This window comes from Helianthus annuus, chromosome 5, assembly GCF_002127325.2.
Source record: "Helianthus annuus cultivar XRQ/B chromosome 5, HanXRQr2.0-SUNRISE, whole genome shotgun sequence".
Classification (NCBI taxonomy): domain Eukaryota; kingdom Viridiplantae; phylum Streptophyta; class Magnoliopsida; order Asterales; family Asteraceae; genus Helianthus; species Helianthus annuus.
Window position 1 is genome coordinate 40,428,930 of NC_035437.2, and position 23,832 is coordinate 40,452,761.

The following is a 23,832-nucleotide window of genomic DNA, read 5'->3' on the forward strand; positions in this document are numbered from 1 at the left end:
TATAGTCACTAGGGACCATAACCATCGTGATTACGCTCACGTTATGAAGTTCAAACGAACTTCGCGTTGACCATTAACTGGTCAAAGCAGAAAGTCAAACGCAGTTTGACTTTAACGATAAAAACGAATGAAAAGAACGAAAGAATACTTACAAAAGGTCCCCGCAAGCTATGATCCGATTTACTCTCAGGTATGAAGCATAAACTTCAACTTAGAGAGCCAAAATCAGATCATTGTGGGTTTTGCAAGTGAAAGGAAGTGGGTATATATAGGAAATCTAGAACCGTTAGGATCGTTCATCGTAAACCGAGCTTCGATCTCATCCGTACAAATGTGCCCATGGTTTTGTGAAACCATGGGAGCCCATAGTTTCATTAAAACCATGTGCAAATGAGGGAAACAGCTAGAACAAGCTGGAATTTAGATTTTTCATTTTGGTCCCTTACTAAGATAACTATGGCAGAATGTCAATTTTGGTCCCTGAACTTCAGAATCTTGCATTTCGGCTCATTTTTGACACGTTTAAGCCCCGTTAACCTCATTTCAAGACTCTAAAATGAAGTTAAAGTATAAGGAACTCAAAACATGTTCAAAAATATGTCAGATGTCGGTTCTTTTGGTCGTACGGTTGCGTTGTTCGGTTAATTACGACAGAAGTCGTAACGAACGCAAAAACGATCCAAATCAAGCGACGAATAGAATTTTCTTATGCCAAACACTAAAATAAAATATTTTAATGCTTAAATAAATTTTTGGATGTCCGGATGTATTCAGAACGTAAGATATGCGCGAAAATGCAAACTTATGCACTTTTTGACGCTTTTAGTCCCTGAATGAACATAAAGTTTATTTTTGCGCACAAAACACCTCAAAGCCTATTTCTAAGCTATGTAAAGGATATTTAGGGCACATTTAACTTATGATCAAGTTCCGGATTGTAAGTTACAGTTCAAATCGGTATACTGTTGCAGTTTGTCAATTTTAGTCCCTGTAAACGAACAAACTTGATTTCGGCATACCAAACCGTCCAAAACTTATTTCTAAGTTATGTAAAGGTTATTTAAGGTATGTTAGGCCTATGTCACTATTCCGGAGTGTTTGTTGCATTAAACTGGTTATATTTACGCATCATATCGCGTATAACCTTCCAGAAAGCGATTTAAGGCCCGAAATCGAACAAGAATTGACATGTGCAAACGATATACATGTTTACACAAATCCCAAGTATGAAACCCAATATTTCATTGATTTGGTTTTTGTTTGATGGTCTCAGAGGCACAGGTGTCACAGTCTCCCCTACTTTAGGAAATTTCGTTCCGAAATTTGTTCGTAGGAGTCTGTCTGTGACTTTGTGTCAAATAACCACCAGAGATATGCAAGGCATAATCCAGTCATTTCCTTAACAGACATTCTTTAGAAACGAAAATGAATGGACGGGGTCATTTTCCTCAACAAGTATTCTTCAGAAGCAGAAATGAAGGAATAAACAAACAGAGATTCATTTCCTCAACGGACAATCTTCATAAACGAAAATGAACAGACGGAGTCTGGGTGCTTCATCAGAAACGGAAATGAAAAGGATGAACAAATGGATATTCATTTCCTTAACGGACAATCATCTGAAATGAAAATGAACAGACGGAGTCATTTTCAATGGGTGTTTCATCAGAAATGGAAATGAAAAGAGTAAACAAACGGATATTCATTTCCTCAACGGACAATCTTCAGAAACGAAAATGAACGGACGGAGTCATCTTCAACGGTTGCTTCCTCAGAAATGGAAATGAAAAGGATAATCAAACGGATATTCATTTCCTCAACGGACAATCTTCAGAAACGAAAATGAACGGACGGAGTCATTTTCAACGGTTGCTTCCTCAGAAACGGAAATGAAAAGGATAAACAAACAGATATTCATTACCTCAATGGACAATCTTCAGAAACGAAAATGAACTGACGGAGTCATTTTCAACGGTTGCTTCCTCAGAAACGGAAATGAAAAGGATAATCAAACGGATATTCATTTCCTCAACGGACAATCTTCCAAAACGAAAATGAACTGACGGAGTCATTTTCAACAGTTGCTTCCTCAGAAACGGAAATGAAAAGGGTTAACTCTAGACACATGACAAAACTTGCTGTGGTTTCTGTGCACTAAATTCCATAATTATGTACACGTCCATAATTTCGTAATTCCTTGCACAGTCCGCACAGTACATTTTATAATGTATAGGGGAAGAAAATCAAACCTGTGATGAGTGTGGCTAGACTACTATAGGGTCCTTTTAATTAGATCGACAAATGATCTCTTTAATTAGCTACCAAGGAGTCTTTTCAGCTATGTCATCACATGATATTCCTAACCAGATTTTTGGATCAATCTGTTTAACTAGACCACTCAAGGGGTCTAATTATGGAATAGTACTTCATAACCCAAGGGACTTAACTACAACGTAGAAGTCCATTAAGGATTTAAGATAGTACCTTTGGATATCCTACTATGAATCCCTTATATGAAGATATGGAAGATTCTACGAAGATTTGGATAACAAAAATTTGGATCACACAAAAACATAAAAGGGAACACATAAGCACATAATCACCTAATTGATTAACTTGACCTTTAATTTGTTATCTTTGGACATGAATATTTAAAGCACACCAGGAATTCAATCTGTGGATTTCATTTGGCACTTTAATCATTTTCAAGAAGCTATCTATGAAGATAGGAAAATCTTAATAGGAATTCGGCTTTGTCCTTATTGAATCGTAATGTACGTATTGAATCATACAAAGAATTCAATTAAGGGCTCCGATGAACGATACCCATCCACAAGGATCTAATTATGAGGATAGAAAGATCCTACATGGAAATTGGGAATTTGTGTAACGAGAGGTATTCTGACACGTTGCACTAGGCGTGCTTAAGTCGATACACAAGGTAGAAAGTTCATGAGGTTGAGGCGCTATATATGCCAAGGCGACATATGAAGCAGAAATTGAAGGTTGAGCAGCAGCAGGATTTGTAACAGCTTTGCTTTGGATTGCAAAGCGGCACATGTTAACCAAATGTCCCCATCGTCCACTGTAGGTACATTTGAAACAGGGTATTTGATTTGGATGATGACGGTGGCATTGATTGCACCAAGGAGCAGTTCCCTTATACGGCTTCATCCCTGAGGCGAGTCATGGTGATAGCTAAATCAACGGACCTCTAGAGTACGACGCCTATTCGCTGGGTAATTGTAGCACCTGGTTCGGACATTTGAGTGTTTTTGCGATGAAGAGGCATCTTGAAGATAATTGAAGGAATAGGAGGAAACAAGTGAAAGATAATCAAAAGAGAATGACAACGCATGAAGATTGTGACCATTTGTTTGTTACCAAAGGCAAAAAAATGAGACGGTGACTAATCAAAGTAAGTGGGTCAATATAATGTATCGCGAAGACATGCTCGCCTATAAGTGGACACTCACCCCAAGAGTTCCCAGGTAAGAGTGACTGGTCCGATACTGCGGATTTGTACGAACACTCTAGCCTTAGACAGAAGACCCATGGTACAGGCACCCACCCTTCCAGTTTGCACGTGTTCACATTAATGAGACCCAAACTTTGATGAGATCTTGAAAACTTTGAAGGTTCAAAACCTTATAATAAATCATCCTAGAACAGATGATTAGTTTTCAAGTAGATTCAAAATTTATGTTCTTATTGTGGTTATCACCTAAGGATAGGAGACGGTAAAATTTTATGACTAAACGTAAGTAAACTCGCATTAGGGTCCTAGGAAGGTTATAGTCTAGGTCAAAGCATTACTAATAACCTAATTCCCTATAACCATTGGCTCTGATACCAACTTTTCTGTCACACCCCGACCACGTAAAACAACAAAACGTGGCGGAAACGTCGGGGAGTGTTGTAACAGAATCATTGTTTCACAACCATGGAATAAATAGTTTCGTTTTATTAAATCAAATGTATTACATTACATTAGAAATTGAAACAAAACATAAACAAATAGTCTTTTGTTGTTATTAAGTCACTAAGGCCTCGTCCATTCCTATGTGAGCATACACCAATATCATCATCAAATATCATCAACTATTGTACCTGAAACACATGTGAAAATACGTCAAGATAAAAATGCCGGCGAGTACATAGGTTTTATGTGAGTGTCAGATTCATGGCTTGTTTTACATGTTGCAATGCTTATTTAAAAACCTTATTTTGAAAAGTATAGCATTGCGACATAATTAACCAACTCAAATCAAGTTGATTATAATTTATAAAATCTCGTAGCCATGCTTCTTAACTCCAAAAACATTTGTTTAATTAAACCCAGATTGGAAATCATTTTTGAAATAAAAACTCAAATAGTATATATATATTGTTAGAAAAACCTTGTAGTATAACTTTGTTTTTGATAACCTTGCCCAAGTGATCCAGATAACGCAATGATATATAATGTGTTAAAAGCACTTATATATAGGAAGTACCATCGGCGTATCCACCATGCTTTTAGCACATTACACCCGCCCCGTTACCTAATCACTTCCCTAACCCAACGGTTCAAACAGGTTTCAAACGGTTCATGTCAATCAACAGATACAATGGTTCACACGGTTCAACAGTTACAAACGGTTCACATAATTCAATGGTTACAAACAGTTCACATAATCAAATGGTTACAACGGTTCACATAGTCAAATAGTTACACGGTTCAAAATGTAATTCAATGTGTCCATATGCTGGATGAGCATATGCAGCAAAATGTAATGTAAAACAATGTACTAAGTATGCACACAATGGACATACATAGCATAAAAACATAATGAAATCATGTACTAATAGTGTACTAATGAACATAGCAAGTATATGATATAAAAACATGAAAGTAACAAGTAGGCACATGTGTTTCACCCCAAAACGTTTGAAAAACAGTAAAAGAGGGGTCTATGTACTCACTTGAGGGTGCTTAGAAGTCTTGAATAACAACCAAGCAAAGCTAGAGGGATCACGGAAATCAAACGGCACCTAATATAGGTAACTACATTAATAACCGGACCTAACTCGGAAGATCGGATAGTATTAGGTTTCGTAAACCAAATGAGTATTGGAACTCATATGATATGGTCTAACAAAGCCTACATACTAAAATGAAACCTAACCTAAGTGCTTACGACCCGATATGACCCGTTTAGGTAGCTTACGTTACTTTAACGCGTCGTTCGCGTAAAACGCGTTCGGAACGCCTAACTAGTCCTATGACAAGTAATATATGCCTTAACATGTCTAATATTATTGTCTAATCAGTTTAGATGTCAAAACTTAGGATACATATGCTTAAAATGAATTTATGCGTAAAAAGGGTATTTTGATAATTTTCCTAAGGCATATAAACTACCTATCATACGATTAATTAAACCTAGGTGACCATAAGGTATAACCTCGGAAGGTTATTCCCTATGCTACTATGGTCACTAAACATGTTTGGTCGGATCCTAATGATCGACCAAACGGGTCGTGTTCGAAAGTCTAAGCGGGTGTTTAGTCCACTTGACTTACGACTCTACACAAGCACTAAACTAAAAAGTGACGAGTTAAACATGCTTAAACATGTTTAGTTAAGTTGGAAAACAGGTTTGGTATCAAAACAAACGGTTTTGATACCTATAAGTAGTTTGGTTACAAAATACGCGAGAAAACGCATTTTGGCCGAAACTACGACTCGTCACTGAGCCTAGATAACGTGGTAATCAGTAGGTATAGTCACTAGGGACCATAACCATCGTGATTACGCTCACGTTATGAAGTTCAAATGAACTTCGCGTTGACCATAAACTGGTCAAAGCAGAAAGTCAAACGCAGTTTGACTTTAACGATAAAAACAAATGAAAAGAACGAAAGAATACTTACAAAAGGTCCCCGCAAGCTATGATCCGATTTATTCTCAGGTATGAAACATAAACTTCAACTTAGAGAGCCAAAATCAGATCATTGTGGGTTTTTCAAGTGAAAGGAAGTGGGTATATATAGGAAATCTAGAACCGTTAGGATCGTTCATCGTAAAACGAGCTTCGATCTCATCCGTACACATGTGCCCATGGTTTTGTGAAACCATGGGAGCCCATAGTTTCATTAAAACCATGTGCAAATGAGGGAAACAGCTGGAACAAGCTGGAATTTAGATTTTTCATTTTGGTCCCTTCCTAAGATAACTATGGCAGAATGTCAATTTTGGTCCCTGAACTTCAGAATCTTGCATTTCGGCTCATTTTTGACACGTTTAAGCCCCGTTAACCTCATTTCAAGGCTCTAAAATGAAGTTAAAGTATAGGGAACTCAAAACATGTTCAAAAATATGTCAGATGTCGGTTCGTTTGGTCGTACGGTTGCGTTGTTCGGTTAATTACGACGGAAGTCGTAACGAACGCAAAAACGATCCAAATCAAGCGACGAATGGAATTTTCTTATTCCAAACACTAAAATAAAATATTTTAATGCTTAAATAAATTTTTGGATGTCCGGATGTATTCAGAACGTAAGATATGCGCGAAAATGCAAACTTATGCACTTTTTGACGCTTTTAGTCCCTGAATGAACATAAAGTTTATTTTTGCGCACAAAACACCTCAAAGCCTATTTCTAAGCTATGTAAAGGATATTTAGGGCACATTTAACTTATGATCTCCGGATTGTTTGTTACAGTTCAAATCGGCATACTTTTGCAGTTTGTCAATTTTAGTCCCTGTAAAAGAACAAACTTGATTTCGGCATACCAAACCGTCCAAAACTTATTTCTAAGTTATGTAAAGGTTATTTAAGGTACGTTAGGCCTATGTCACTATTCCGGAGTGTTTGTTGCATTAAACTGGTTATATTTACGCATCATATCGCGTATAACCTTCCAGAAAGCGATTTAAGGCCCGAAATCGAACAAGAATTGACATGTGCAAACGATACACATGTTTACACAAATCCCAAGTATGAAACCCAATATTTCATTGATTTGGTTTTTGTTTGATGGTCGAAGAGGCACAGGTGTCACACTAAAGGTGGGTGGTTGGGTTAGTGGTTAGTAAAAAGGGCGAAAGGCGTAACAAACGTCGGTTTGAAAGACTTTTATTTTTTTCATATTTTTATTTTATTTTGATGAATTGTTCAAACAAAGTTATTTTTGATAAACCTTGTTTGTTTGTTTGGCTTCATCAAGATAAAATAATAATTATTATTTTTTTTTTACGATAAGGAAGTCATAAGAGAACCGAACGTTGTTACTAAAAAAAGGGTTAAAAATAAAAAGGTTTAGGTGGGTAAAAAGGGTTGTTTTGGGGTTAAGAAATGAAAAGGTTTAGGCTCAAAGGGGTTAACTAGGGGGATTTTGGGTAGGTGATAAAAAAATGAAAAATAATGGTGTAGAATGAAAAAAAGTTAGTCCTAATGCCTCTATCATTTACTTACTCGGGTTTAAGTTGGTAAGGACCGGGAATGTATTGTTGTGGCAAGTTCTAGAGTCGTACGAACCAAGCGGCTATTCACACAAGAAACGAAAAATGAGCATTTAGTGTAAAGATATATATTTGTATGCTCGTTAAAGGCTCAAAACTCACTTTTGTGGGAAAAGGGGTTTTTTATGTGATCAAGTATATATATAATCAAATTTTAACTAAGTTTGTCATGCCTTTTCATAATTTTCTTATGTTGGTTCTTTTTATCACGACGCTATCGGTTGTAAATTTATAAAAATATAACCTTGTTAAGACTTGAATTCCCAACTTAAACTTAGACAAGTAAAAAAAATGAAAATATTTGGAAAAAAATTGGGGTGATTAGCGGTTCCAATAGAGTTTTGTGTAAGGCTTGTTATTAGGACTTGCAAAATTCAAGGTTTTAGCATCCCCCCACACTTAAATTACACATTGTCCTCAATGTGTCCCAAAAATAAGTTTTTAGGTTGATTGAATGTGTAAAATGGTGTTAAAAGCAAAATTTTGTGTTACTGGCAGTCTGGACACGGCCCCGTGGGGACCGGGCATGGCCCCGTGTTCAGGTGCCAACAACAAAAATTTAAGAAAAGGAACAGAAGCCTGGGCACGGGGGCGTGTTCAGTGAACACGGCCCTGTGTCCAGTTACCTGAACTGGGCGATTTGCTGCAGACTGTGCAGCACGGGACCGTGTTGGGTGAACACGGCCCGTGCTGAGCTTACTGTAATGAAGAAATTGTTGTCGGATTGCTCTGTTTTAGTGCATGGGGTGATGTTTCTCATTTCCCTTGTTATCCTTCACCATCCAGAGTGTGTTTTATTTATTATAACACCATCCAAACCTTAAAACCATCATTTCATTAAAAATCATAGAGGGAAATACATAATGTTCCTAGAAAATTAAAAAGAAATAAAAGTGAAAAATCTTAACTAGATAGGTCAGGTGGTACAAAAAGTTATCATAAAGAGTTCTACTTCTTTGTTAAGAAAATTTCGGGAATAGTTTCCCGATGTAGTAAGACTCTTGGCCGAGGGTTATCTTCCTAGATGTTGTCAAAGCCATTCTTCTATCTCCCTTGGAAGGAAGAAGGCAGCTTCATTTTCCTCAACATCTCGCGGAGGAGGGGGAACGCCCACCGGGACCCCTTGCACTATTTCTTGCGGAGGCTCCGGGTGGATGGTGTACCACTCGGCGGGTATGATGACTTTGGGGACCACGTTCCATGCCCTTTGGGTTATTATAGGCACCAAAGAAGGAGAGGTGAGAAGGTTTAACCTCTGGTGCAAGAGGTTTACTTCTCGGAGACACCCTTCCAGCCCCGCCGTTAGATGGTTGATACGGTCGACCAATGCTTCTTCCACCCCCGTCATTTCATCAATAGCCTCTCTTAGGGCGTAAACATAGTTTACAAGAGAGTCTTCCGCCGTTGACGATCTCCTCCTCTGTCGGTTATTTCTTGATGAAGACGTTCCGCTTGTCCTGCTCGCCATTTCTGGGGAAATAGACCGAAAAGAGCTCAATTTTTTTGAAACAGTCCCTCGGACACGGCCCCGTACTCGCTGAGCACGGCCCCGTGTCCAGTCGTCTGCAGGTTTTTAAATTAAGGAATCTTTGAGTTTTAAATTATTTTCATGGCTTTTTAGTCAAATTATAAGCACAGATAATTTAAAACAAAGTTGCGCAACTTATTTTAAGTAAGATTCCTTGGATGATAACCTTACAAACTTCACACTAAAGGTTGGAATCATGGAGTTTCCAAGCTTTAATGGAGGTGGTGGTTGAAAATTGAAAGAGAAGGCAATGAACAAAAGTGGAAAATACAAGATGGCTCTTGGGAACCTTCTTTTAGAACTTACCTAGGATAGTATGAGTGAAGATCCCAGGAATCTATGTCTTTTGAAGTGGTCAAAATGAGCAGGAATCTGGTTGCATTTATAGAAAACGATAGCGCATTGGACACGGCCCCGTGTTGGGTGGACACGGCCCCGTGTGCACTTAAGATCCTGACACATTTTGTTCGTATTCTGACAAACTCAGAAGGAAATCTTTTAGGTGGACACGGGGGCGTGCTGACCTAGACACGGCCCCGTGTCCGGAAGCTGTCTTATGGAGTTTGCATATTTTTAAGGAGCCTATCCGTGTCGGGTGGTTCCTTACTGGATGGAACAACCCCAAAGTGCCTAAGATACCTTAATTGCTCTAGACTAAGACGAGAATGCAAGAGGTTGTCGGTAAGGGTGATTCCTGTGCTATATGTAGGTGGACAATTCCAACCCTTTTCCAGGCTCTTGTTAAAGAAGGTATATGCCGAATCGCTCAGGTCTATGTATGCACCGAACGAAGTCGATGGAGAGTCCTTCACGGCACAATCGGCACAGGGATGACTATCGTCCAAGTCTTCGCTAGAATTGAAGGTATTTTCGGGAGCAACGAGGTTGTTTGAATGCGATCCCAACACTTCTTCTTGGTCATTGTCTTGAGATGAATTTAGGAAATCCATCCTAAGTTCTTTAACCAATTAAGAATCAGATCTTCTAGTTGAAATAGTTCATCAAGAAGCATTTCCCCTAAAATATCTGGTTGGGCGCCTTCGAGGGAGAGATAAGGATTATTTTTACTTTCGCCCCTCTTAAGGATACAGGGAAACGATGGGTCTATATAGTGGGGCTTATAATTTAGAAAATAACATTCTAATTCTTTATGTCCGCCTCCACATAATTGACACCACGTACCATAAGAGTGCCGAAAGTAAAAAAGATCAGTATCACTCATTTTTTGTGTCAGAAATTACCAACCGTCGGGATCTTACGGTTCTGTTTTCAGTAACTGAATCTTGGGCACGGGGGCGTGTTGAGTGGGCACGGCCCCGTGTTCAGCTTACTCTCTGACTTAAAACAGGATTGCCAGTTCCAAAGATTGGGCACGGGGCGTGTTCAGCGGGCACGGCCCGTGCTGAGTTCTGCAGAAGCTGAAAAATTTAAGAAAATCCAAAAAAAAATAAAAAGAAAATAAAAAAAATGATTAGGCTGTTGATTCCTAACATTCTTAAAATCCTTGTATCCCCGGCAGCGGCGCCAAAAACTTGATGTGCGTGTTAGTGTATATATGTTTTAGGTATGTATTTTAAGCCCTTTTACACTTTTTAGCCAAGTTTTAAATTTATAAAACACGTTATTTACTAACACTAAACACACATATGGGCAAGTGCACCCATCGTGGACGTAGTATAGTGTTGGTAAGATACCAAGGTCTTCCAAGGACACAAGAGCTTTTAGTACCGGTTTATCCTCAACGTCTAATCAAATCAAAAAGTTAGAAAAAGATTTTTAAACTAAGAAAATAAAACTAACTAAAATGCTGAAAATAAAATAAAAAATAAAAACAGATAGACAAGATGAATCACTTGGATCCGACTCGTGTGTTAGTGTAACCTTTGATTATTTTCGCACTTTTGCACTTATTTAAGAGATTATCTTAGTTATTGTAGTAGGCCCCTCTTTTGAAGGTGACATTACCCTCAACCCAGTAGTTTGACTCAGCAAGGATACAATCCTAAAGGGTCGGATTGTTGAAAGATAATTAATTAAGTTATTAATGCATAATGTGGTAGGCCCCTCTTTTGAAGGCCCCGTTACCCTCAGCTAAGTAGTCTGAGTCAGCAGGGATACAGTCCTAAGTAGCTGGGTTAAAGTTTTAATAGTAGTTTAACTTATGAGGGGATCAAAGAGTTTGGACCCCCGCCATCCAATACCTTTGGGTATTGAAGGAGGTCCTACTAAATTTGACCCAGGTCCTTTGCAGGATCTATACACTGAACAATGGCAAGACTCTTACCAAACAGTTCCCTTAACCCCTGACCAGGTAGCCAACATACCTCCATATAGACCGTGGAGATATGAATGATGAAAATCTTTTATTTTATATAGACAGTAAAATAATGCCAAGACACCACGGACAAACGATAAGGAAGAATCACCTTCAACATAAGAAACTAGTAATTAAAGTCATTAATACAAAACCAATTAAAAAGTGCAAAAGATTAAAAATAAAAAGTATTACACTAAACACTTGTCTTCACCAAGTGATGTAAGAGACTTAGGCAAACATGGCCTTTGATTGTCAAGAACTCTTACGATCAATCTTGGATCCCGAGACGACTCACACACTCTATGATGGACAATGGATGATGGTGGTGGATGATGGTGTTATGGTGGTGGTGGGTGGTGGGTGAAGTGTGATGAGTTGAAATGGCTCCAAACACTCCTATTTATAGGCTGAACAGAAGCTCGTCAATGGATGATGGTGGTGGATGATGGTGTTATGGTGGTGGTGGGTGGTGGGTGAAGTGTGAGAGAGGTGGTGTCACAAGGGATGAGTTGAAATGGCTCCAAACGCTCCTATTTATAGGCTGAACAGAAGCTCGGGCACGGCCCCGTGTCCATCCTTGTCTCTCTCTTCATTAATTGTAATTCGCAATTACAATAAATGCGCCTACAGGAGGTTGACCACGCCCCCGTGTCCGCTGGGCACGGCCCCGTGGTGGGCAGTAGAAGCTTCTAAAGGTTTGTCTTTTCTGCTGCTACTTGGGCACGGCCCCGTGCTCGCTGAGCACGGGGCGTGTTTCTGTTTTCTTAGTTTTGCTTGGGAAGATGCTGTTGAGGGGTCGGGCATTCCACTTTTGTTCCTTTTCTTGTATTTATGTTAGATTTAGCTGTCTTTTTGCTTCTTTTGTTAATTTGAGCTCATTTAATCCTGAAAATACAAAAGGAAGACAAAAGCACACTTTTTCCAACATTAGTACTAAAAAAGGGTTAGTTTTATGCCATAATTGATATAATTTATATGCTGCATTTTGCGCATATCACATGCACAAGGAACGTACCATTGACCACGTTGTTGTCAGCCTGGGCCTGGCGCACGTTGATGTTGAAAGTTCTGGCGCGAGCGGCTTGTTGCTGCTGAGGTTGCTGCTGCTGCTGCTGCTGAGGCTCTTGTTTCACTACTCTGTTCGGGCACATGTTTGCGAAGTGGTTGGGATCACAACACGCAAAGCAGACTCTGGCGTTGATCGTCGGGGCCTGAGCCGCTTGCTTTCCTTGGGGGGCGGTGAGGAGAGCTTGTTGAGCAGGAGCGAGAGCTGCGGTGTTGCGGGGGTCGGTTCGACAGTTGGCGGTGAAGTGGCCATACATATTGCAGTGAATGCAATATCTGCAGGCAATACCCACCGGGTGATGGTAAGAGCATGTCGGGCAGGCGGGATGAGGACCGGTATACGCGCGCTTTGCAGGCGGCGCGTAGGTCATTGGAGCAACTTGGCGGTGTTGTTGTTGAGGTTATGGAGCTGGAACTGCTTGAAGAGGAGCGGCAATAGTGATGGCACAGTTCTTGTTGCTGGAGCTTCTGTTTTTGTTCTTCCTCTTGCGACGAGAGGACTTGGAAGACTGGGGAGCAGCGGTGGTGTCAGCGGTTGGTGCGGCGGTGGTAGTAGCTTGATGCAGGTTCTTTGAAGGCTTATCCCAAAAACCAGCTTTTACTCGCTTGTCGTTGATTTCGCCGGCAAGCAAGTAAGTTTCTTCAATTGTTGTTGGCTTTGCGGCATCCACAAAATCTGCAACACAGTCTGGCAGAGCTCGAATGTACTTCTTGATCGTCATGTCGGTAGTCTTGACCTGATCGGGACAGATGATACTAAGCTGCTTAAAGCGAGCAGTCAGAGCTGCGTTCTCTCCATCCTTCTGCTTGATATGCCAGAATTCGTCCTCCAGCTTTTGGCGTTCATGGGGAGTGCAGAATTCGTCCATCATAATGGCCTTTAGCTCTTCCCATGTCAGCTCATAGGCTGCGTCATTTCCGCGTTTGTTTCTTTCGGCCATCCACTACTCCAGTGCGCGGGACTGGAAGATGCCGGTAGCGTTTAGAGTACGGAGATTTTCAGGATATCCACTCTGGCGCAGAGTGACTTCGACGGAATCGAACCACTGAAACATAGCTGTTGGGCCATCTTCGCAAGTAAATTCCTTGGGACCACAAGCTTTGAACTGCTTGAAGCTGAAAACAGTCTTGGGAGCAGCTTTAGGAGCTTCGCTCCTGGATTCCTCGGATGATTTGCTCACATTCTCATAGATTTCACTCACGATCTGAGGAACAACCTTTGCTACTTGTTTTGCGATGAGAGCAGCAAGGCGTTTGTCTCTCTGTTCTTGGCGAGTGATTCGTGGGTGACGAGGTCCAGATGATGGTCCAGTCGACATTGTCTGCAACAGACATCGTCTTGGGTCTCAGACATGATTTAATCAAATCTCACCTCACACGTCTTAATACTACTAAAGCTCAGGAACACGTATAATCACATATCACATAGGCACATAGTCACAGATTCACATAATCACAGAAGCACGTAAGGCACAGAATCACAGAAGCACATAATTCTCCTAGAGTCAGAATACAGAAACCTATCATTCAAAGTTACGCGATCGTTCGAGAATAGCGATTGCGAGTACATAGCGTATAGTATAGCGTAAGCGATCATCGATTTGAGATAGGTGGGTAGTGTAGTCTGTGTGCGTCGATTGAAGCGAGAAGCGAAAAGCGATTAAATCACCAAATTCGAGTGATATGAACAGCAAAACACATAAAACACACATAAAATATCAGAGTCAGCAGTTGCGGGCTCAGAATCGAAACACATAAAAATCGGCGAATAATGCGAGATCAAAATCGAGTATAGATTCTCTTAGGCCTGATAGACATTGACAACCCAAAGTGATTCAACTATTCACAAGGACCTTTAGCGCACACTTTGGCCTTCGGGACTGTGCTCTTGCCTCGATTTTGGGCGAATGGCACGCATCCTTCCTGTTACAGTGTGACTTCAAGTCGTTGGAGTCCGTCGGGACTTTGGTGAGAGTTTTGTAAAACAAAATCAGGGCGGAATAGGCCGTTAAGGTTCGGGTTTCACCCCTAACTTAACAACTTTGTTCCTGTTTTGATAAAAATAGAGACGAAAATCTGCGTTAAAGTATGGATTTCACTCCTGGTTCAACGCGAATTCTCGCGTTTTATAGATAAATACAGATCAACAAGCAATTTAATCGAGAGTTTGTGGTTTTCACACCTAATCTCGATCAAATTACTCGTTTAGTTTCGAATAATTGTGCAATGATAGTGTAGCGTGCGTGAGAATAGCGAGGTATAGCAAGTAAGCTCGTACAATACCCCCAAAGGCATGCACAAGTCGGTCTGTTGGTACCTAACTATAGACTAGGTCATTTCTAAGACGTCGACCCGGACTAGGTCGAGTCTTGCCTAATTCCCTATAGTTATGGCTCTGATACCAATCTGTCACACCCCAACCGATGGCGGAATCATCAGGGCGCGACACTAAGCGAAACAGATTGTCCAGAAGTTTCCATAACAACTATATTTACCAAATATTTAAAGCAACACGTCCCATACCATGTCATAAATGATAATACAATTATTACAGAAAAGATCTAGTCAAATTGTTCTATTCCGACAACTCAGATTTTTATTACAGACAATTGTTTATTGTTGACCTAGGTCTTTCCTAGCCTCGATTTCACAGCAAAGTAAGCAAATAAGCATCCTAAGCACCTGTCACATACGTTAAAGTAAAAGTCAATACACATAGTGTAAAGGTGAGCATACAAGTTTAATAGATATAATAGAGTTCGAAATCGTTACGCATAACCAGCACGTACACAGTGTGAAATGAGGCATGTTAGTTATCGACACGAACCTATCGATACCAATGACTGCGGGTTGACTGCCCAAGGCAGTTCGCGATACACACTCACCAATGTGAGCCATGTAACTAATTGTCCTTAACAACCCCTGAGTGAACAGGTGCTGAGTCGAAACTATAGTACAATCGTCGTTAAGGCAGGTAGACAGCATTCCATATGTAAACATAACAAACAGGCATTCATTAAGTCACGTATAACATGCGATAACGGTTAGCGTTTAAATAATGTTGCGTTGTGTGATTGATGTGATTTGAATATAGGTAACGTATGTAACACCCAAAAGTGCGAAAGCAAAAAGGGTTCGAGTATACTCACAGCGATGATGGATTGAAGGGAGCGCTTAGAGAGGAATTAGCCTGAACAGATTGATAGCATAACGATAAGCGACGCGTAAAACGAAACAAGTGATAGCGGGTCGAACAGCAGTTCGAATCGGATGGTAGTCCGATCGGCAGCTGATCGTGCGAGTGACAGTCCGCTCGAATGGTCGTCCGATCGGGTGGCCTTTCGAGTGGACTGTTTCTTCCTTTAGGAAAGATGTGTTTGTGTATGATGGCTTGACCTTTGAAGTTTTTGTTGTAGCATTTCGAAAACACAGAAGTGTTTCTATCCTTCAGGTCGATCGATCGAACGACCGTTCGGTCGGGCGACAATCCGGTAGGTTGAACACTTAGTGAGAACAAGTTCACTTCAGGTTGTCACTCGATCGGACGGTTGTTCGATCGGGTGGCAATACTGGTGTATTGAACATGTTGAAAAATTGTTTAAGTGTCAAAACATCTCATGGTTAAGGTGGCAGTCCAATCGGGTGGTAGGTCGATCGGGCAGCACCTCATTCGATGTTCAAACCTTAAAAGTTTTGAAATAAAGTTAAGTGTGGGACCCCAAGGTGCAAGCCAATCGGATGGTCGGTCGTTCGGGTAACTGTCGTTCGGACAGTAGTCCGATCGGACGGCATTCCGTCCTGATCGTTCCGTTCGTCTTACCCTTGGTTATTTTGGTAGTTTGTCGTTTTATCGGGATAATTTGATGACGGTTTTAGACAACAGAAACCTCGTTTCCACTCAGTAGCCTGATCGGACAGGAATCACCCAAATCCGGTCAGTTAACTCTTCGGGACGGTGTTTCATGTTTAACCCGAAATCAGTAATCTCTTTGATAGAACCCAGATCTTGAACTAACGTAACATCAAGATAAGGGTAGAAGGCTAGAACAAGGCCCAATTCTATCGGTTTTGAGTGTAAAAGAGTTGAAAGAAAGTTAGAAAACCTTCTCTCAATCCTTTTCATCGTGAATATGTTTAGATCTATGAAAGATCCTTGTTTGTTTATGTGGAAATCGGTTAGATCTAAGTTGTTCTCGGTGGATTGAGGCCAAAACATGAAGTTCTTCAAGAACATCATGATGACATCATCCTAGAACACCTCGAATCTAGTGATTCCACGGTTAAAAGTTAAGATTTAAAAGGTAGAAAGGTGTAGAATCGAGAGTAGATCAAAGATGTACAAGATTTAGGTCGAGATCTTACCGGAATTGCGAGAAATCGAAGAAAAAGCAAGGTTGGAGCGCTGGTCGGACAGAGAGTGCCAAAAGTAGTAAGTTTGATGGTGACATGGGGTATTTATAGGGTTACCCAAAGTGGAAAGGAGTGGATCGATCGGGTGGCAGCCTGATCGATTGGCTGGCCGATCGAGCGGCAGCTCGATCAATCAGCTGGTCGATCGGTTGGTCACCTGGTCGATCAGTCAACTGGTTTGAGTGTTCGGTGCGACGAGTTTTGCTGTTTCGATTGCGATTGCGAGCGATGCGAATGCAATAGAGTTTCCTATTCAAATTACTTTTAATCCCAACTACTATATCTAACATAGAGTCATCCTACATTACTTACGTTTAGCGTTTGCGATTCGAGTTTCGATTGCGTTTCGATTGATTACCACATCATAACATAAATAAACATGCACAAGTAACACGTAAAAGGCACACACACGTATAACAATAACCAAAATGTGTAATTCGAGTTGCGAGCGCGATTGCGATAAGCGATAGCATATGCGATAAATAGCGATAATTATCGATTAAACCTCGATTATTGATAGATACTCCACATAATACAACTAACGTTAAGCATAAATTAGACTAATTATAGGTCAAAGAAGTCAAAACAGGATTTGAGCAAGGAGTGACAGGTCGCAATTAGCAATCTTTTCTTCCATTGACTTAAATCTTGACTTTGACTTTGACTTTCGAAACACGAGGTGTTACAACTCAGGCACAGGTCAATCATTTGCTGACGTACTTCGCGATGATTGCTTTCATGTTCGACCACCAGTACAAGGTCTTGAGGTCGTGATACATTTTATCGGAACCAGTGTGTATCGAGTAGCGAGACTCATGAGCTTTGTTCATTACAAGCTCTCGGAGGTTTCCGTAGAATGGAACCCAGATACATTCCATGAAGTAATGGATGTCGTTATCCTCGAGCTCTAGTTGCTTTTCCATGCCTCGCATAGACTTTGCTAGCAGGTTCTCTTCCTTCAGTGCTTACTTGGGCATTGCGAATCTGTTCGGGAAGATTCGAATGAATGGTAAGCTGAAGCGCACGGACACGCTTAGGTTTGGTTTCCTTTAGGCTGAGAGCATCGGCTACAAAGTTTTCCTTGCCTGGATGATACTTGATTACACACTCGTAATCGTTCAGGAGTTCGACCCATCGGCGTTGTCGCATGTTTAACTCCCTTTGATCAAGTATATGTTGGAGACTCTTGTGATCGGTGTAAATCGTACACTTGGTACCGTACAAGTACTGTCTCCATATCTTGAGTGCGAATACTACAGCCCTCAGTTCTAAGTCGTGGATAGTGTAGTTCTTTTCATGAACCTTGTGTTGACGTGACGCGTAAGCAATGACCTTCTCGCGTTGCATCAGCACACAACCTAGTCCTTGGATGGACGCATCGCAGTAAACAATGAAATCATCAGTACCTTCAGGTAACGAGAGAATAGGTCGCATTACAAAGCTTCTCTTTCAGCTGTTGAAACACGGATTCCTGAGTATCACCCCACCTGTAGGTGATACCCTTTTGGGTTAGAGTCGTAAGGGGTTGAGCGATCTTCGATAAACCTTCAATGAATCTTTGCTTTCGTAATTATAAAAGTTTTTTTCTAAAAATTAATGGGCACTTTGGATAACGAATGGTGTAGGGAATCTTTGTTTTCCATTGGTAACATAAAAACGAAAATATTAAATCATAAATTGAAATTTTGTATTCCGTTATAGAAAACGAATATATTAAATCACAAATTGAAAAGCTTAAAGATAAAATTAACTTGTATTTAAAAAGGGCTCAATGAAAACCAATATATATTAAATCACAAATTAAAAAGGTTAAAGATAAAATCTATTAACTATACTAAAACAAAACAATCTTATACCCCATGGCATGAACTTGTATGACTCTTGAATTCCTTTCAACTCGGTTTTTAATTAATATTTGAGTTCTAAAAACTGAATGATTTATGACTGCCATTTGATTCGTTGGAATCTTTGTTCGTAAACAGTGTAATAAACACAGAATTGAAGAATCTATCAGCAGATTACATAAACCAAGCAGGACATTTAGAGTAACAAATCATGACTACATGGAGAAGATAAGGGAAATTGGCGTCTAATAATCCCACCTAAATTTTATTGGTCATTAATAATCCCACCTCAGAATATTCCCCCCACCAGTCCCACCTTTCACCTATTTTTCCTACAATGGTCCCCCGTTAAAAAAACTTAACGGAGTTAAGCTTTTTTCCAAATTACAAACAGATTTTTTAGAGCTTTTGATTAGAACGACGATACGGATCCATTGATGTAAAACTTGCCTCGAAACGGTTTTCCAAACGATGAAAATGGCGCTTCAATTCGGTTGTTTAAATTTCCAATTAACCAAAATCAAGTCACTTGGAGCACCATTTCAAAGTAAGTTTTACATCAATGGACTCGTATCATCGTTCTGATCAAAAACCCTAAAAAAATTGTTTATAATTTGGAAAAAAGGTTAACTCCGTTAAGGTTTTTTAACGGGGGACCATTGTAGGAAAAATAGGTGAAAGGTGGGACTGGTGGGGGGAATATTCTGAGGTGGGATTATTAATGGCCACTAAGGTCTAGGTGGGATTATTACAGGCCAATTCCCCAGAAGATAATGGAGGTCAATGATAAAGTTGATATGGTATAGACATTAACCACCATGCAGCTTAAAGTTATATAATATGAAACATAAAATCTTTGAATTTTCATGTGACTTTTTGGTTATAACAGAAAAAGCTTGCATGTGTTGTTATTTGCAGGTGAATGATATAGTGAGACCTGGTTGTTCTTATGAGGTATTGAACACCGCCTTAAGTTACATGTCATCGCTTGTCACAACGCCACAAAAAGTTCGAGCGTCACTTTGAACAACATCCTCTATGGTCATGACGCGTTTAGTGTGTTTTGACTCTCATTATGTAATATTTAGAAACATACTTTTTTAGAGTTAGTTATTGTATCATGGTAATTTGAAAGTTGAGGTAGGTCAATATAGTGTGTTGACTTGACATTTACTGATTTTTTATAGTTTGTTGACTTTTTCCAATCAATTTCTGACCCAAACACTTGTACATGTGTAATTTGATCAAATGTAGAAAATGTTCCCTAATAGTTCATACCAATACAATAATTGACCAATAGTATAAACAAGTCAAACTTAACCTTTCCTGGAACAAAGGCTATATGAACTGTTTGTTTCGTTGATGTTTTTAAGCAATCGTTTCGAACACATCTACCAAACTGTTTGTTTATACGCTGATTATACACATCGACTGTTGTGGTTTCATCGATTGAAAAGTGACAAAGGTTAAATGGGACATGCCTGTACCTACACTATTGCAATCGCACATTCGTATCGATTTCATTAACACAGAACTGAAAGCAACTTTGGCTATCTGAAACCTCCCAATTAGAACAAACAGTGAGAATACAAACTAGCTGCGCTTCTGCGCCTAGTGCGCATTTGAAAGCAATGAGACAGTAATATGTTCTTAAGAGCACAACTGATTTCTACCCAGTGATCGAATGGTAATAAACATCATAGTTAATTTTTTTATATGAAACACAAAATCATTGAATTTTCATGTGTTTTTTTTAGTTAATTACTGTTTCCGTCCCTGTGGTTTGTCAAAAATCACTATTTCAGTCCATTAGTTTAAAAATTGCGATTTCAGTCCCTGTGGTTTCACTTTCGTAACCATTTCAGTCCACCTCGTAACCATTTCAGTCCCTGTACTAACAGAATAGATTGAAATGGTTACGAAAGTGAAACCACAGGGACTGAAATCGCAATTTTTAAACTAATGGACCGAAGTAGTGATTTTTGACAAACCACAGGGACGAAAACAGTAATTAACTCTTTTTTTTGTTATAACTTATAACATAACATCCTCTATGGTCATGACGCATTTTTAGTGTGTTTTAACTGTCATTATGTAATATTCAGGAACATAATTCTGGTTGTTTGTTGTAGCATGTGTAACTTGAAAGTTGAGGTAGCTGTTTAGTCCTTCAAATGGTCAACATAGTGTGTTGACTTGACAAAAATATAGTATGACCCAACACTTCTCTGTGTGCAGTATGCTAAAAAGTCTGATCAGATAGATGACCAAAATTTTCAGAAAATTATTCGTACCAATACAATAGTTGACCGACCAAGAGTATGTTTACTTTAAAAGAAGTCAAACTGAATTTCTTTCCAGGAACATATGTTATATGAAATCAAACATGAACTCAGGAACTAATCCATTCTGCCCAAATACAAAATTTGCAACAGAGCGACGTTTATCAGTTGAGTTGTAACAATACCTAGGGGGGTGTTAAACGGTTCACGTTTGCGGGTCGACAGCTCCAACCCGACACAAACCCAAAAATTGTGACAGACATATGAACTTGAACACGACACGAATCCAGACATATGAACCCAAATACAAGACGGATATTCAAGAGTTGACACGAACACAAGCCGTTTAACAAATTTTTCTTTTTATTAATACTTCAATTTTATAGCCAAAAATACATATGCATACAGTATAGTTACATTTTAATTAATTATAAAATACTGTGACAATCTCTTATAACCTTCTAAATTAAATTTTTGGCATATAATTTATGATGTAAAACACATTTAAAAAATAATCAACATATGAACCTCCCAGATTGACATGAACACGTGAGTTCGACCCAAAACGAGTTCGTGTAAAGGTTCTCGTCATGTCATAAAGTCACACCCCTAAATACCATCTCCAACTACAATTAGATGGATCCATACATAAAGCAAACCAGATGAACTCGGAACAAATCATATGTCAAAACCGATAACTTTAAATAAAAACTAACAAAATCTCAATACATTAGTGTAGCAAATACATGTATGATTAAAGAGAAACCGTACGTCTATAAAGTATTTCATCATCACTTTCATCTTCATCATCAGATACCATTTGATTACCCGGTAGATCCAATTTCCCGCCCATAACAAATGATGGCCCTTGAATCTCAGTTTCAATATAATCTGCATACAATCTTTCTTCAAATCTTTGATCGCTACAATTAAGAAACCAAGATAACGAACACCTAATCCCCTTATGCTGCAATCTTTGGTACCGTGGTTTAATTCTTGATTCGAGACCGTAAGTAAAATATTCAGGAAACTCAACCAACTCTTTCAAAGGCCTTCCCATTTCACTCTTGAAAAAGTAAAAGCTATTTTTCATCAAACCGACTTGCAAAGCAAGTAACTGCGGGCATTTCACGATCATCTTAGCAACGTCTTCTACTGATATACCCCGTCCAAGAAGAAAGTCAACCGGTTTCATTATCACATTTTGACCAAGACTGATTACCTGAGGCATTCTTTCGATCACACGCGCAAACCCTTCGGGGTCAATCTTTAACTTCAAGTTGAAAATATATTGTTGTGTTGATAACTTAGCTTTCAAAGGAAGCCCAAGCATTTGCGGGTATTGAGCGATAACGGAAGCTAACACCTCCTTTCGAACTCCGAAACTAACCAAACAGTCAACGTTCGGTTTGACCATTTCTTCGAGGTCGTAACCGATTAGATACGCGCGCTTTTCAAACATTCTCGCCAACACTTCTTTAGGTAATCCTAACGAAACCAGATACTCAACTAACGGTTTTATCATCGTCCCGACTCTCATCCCCAAAAAGTACGGATACTGCGTCACCATGGGACCGATATCTCTCGGATTAACACCAATGCTCACCAAATACGCAACCGAAGTACTCATCGTTCCTTCTAACTTAAACCCTAACAGGTCAGGATACTTCATTAACACATACCCGATATCTTGTTTCTCAACATCTAATCCACGAAGAAACCTAACGACGGGCACAAGCTCCACAACCACACTAGCATGAAGCACCTGCGGATACTTCTTGACAAACTCGCCCATTTTCGACCGTTGAATCCCTACTTTCTCCAAGTATCCCAACACAGGAATGATATTCTTTCTAACACTGCAACCAAGCATTAACGGGTATTCGTTAATATCGTCAATCGTTAACCCTATCTTCTGCAAGAACTCTACGCGCTCACGCATCACATCAACCGTCGACGGTAACTCGACTTCCTCTAACTCATCAGGGATTATTCCTATGCTTTTCAAGTAATCACATATTATTACTCTAGACACAAGTTTCTCTTTTCTACCATGAACAACACCCCATGTAACTGTCGGCATTTCATATTCAGGGAACTTTGAGGTTGAATAGGGTTTAGTTGCTAAAACCCTAAATTGGGGTTCTTCATAGGGTTTAAGGGGATCAGATGCAGGAAAGATTACACCTTTTGATTCATGGGATACGTATTGAAATGGGTTTACAATAAAAGATCTGATTGGGAGTTTTCTTCGAAAAAGATTGATCATGATGATTTCAGCTAAAGATTGATAAATTGGGGTTTATAAGTAAAGAAATTGGGGGTACTTGAATCAGAGTGAATAAATATAGTAATTAGAGATGCGAAGTATAAGCTTACCGGTGTGAAATCGTTCAGAGTTTCTTGATTTCATCCATGGATGCTGTCGAAGAAGAGGGGTTCTGTTTCTGAAGATTGTGTTTGCAAATTGCAAGTAAAAAACTAAAAAGAAAACATTTTCCTGAAAGAATCGTTGATTTATAATGTTAAGTAAAGTACAGTTAGTATATTAGGTTTACACCCAATTGCAGGTTCAGTGCTCATTTGTAGGGCTGTAAATGAATCGAACGTTCAGTGAATAGTTTGTGAATCATTTGACGAGAAGTTTATTTATGTTCGTTCGTTTAATAAACGAACGAACATGAACAAGAAATTCCGTTCAATTAGTTAAATGAACGAACATGAACAAAGGTTTCGTTCGTTCAATTGTGTTCGTGAACATTCGGTAAGGTGTTCGTGAACATTCGTTCATTTGCGTTCGTTTATGTTCGTATGTTCGTGTTTTAATTAAAGAATACTTTCATATATTTTAGAGTTAACTGCCATTTTCGTCCCTGTG

The 23,832-nt window shown here is 39.5% G+C and overlaps 1 protein-coding gene across 2 annotated transcripts; it reads right to left on the reverse strand.

Moving 5' to 3' along the window:
- Window positions 1-21,637: 21,637 nt before the first annotated feature.
- On the reverse strand, window positions 21,638-23,465 carry LOC110877598 (transcription termination factor MTERF4, chloroplastic). Of its 2 annotated transcripts, XM_035990555.1 has the most exons (2): window positions 23,334-23,465; window positions 21,638-22,813 (listed from the first exon to the last, which is right to left on the reverse strand). In XM_035990555.1, exon 2 carries the CDS (start codon window positions 22,747-22,749, stop codon window positions 21,709-21,711), a length of 1,041 nt encoding a protein of 346 aa, XP_035846448.1. In that variant the 5' UTR covers window positions 22,750-22,813; window positions 23,334-23,465; the 3' UTR covers window positions 21,638-21,708. The 2 variants fall into 2 exon arrangements, with proteins under 2 accessions (XP_035846448.1, XP_035846447.1); XM_035990554.1 differs by having other exon boundaries at window positions 21,638-23,452.
- Between the last annotated feature and the right edge of the window lie 367 nt (window positions 23,466-23,832).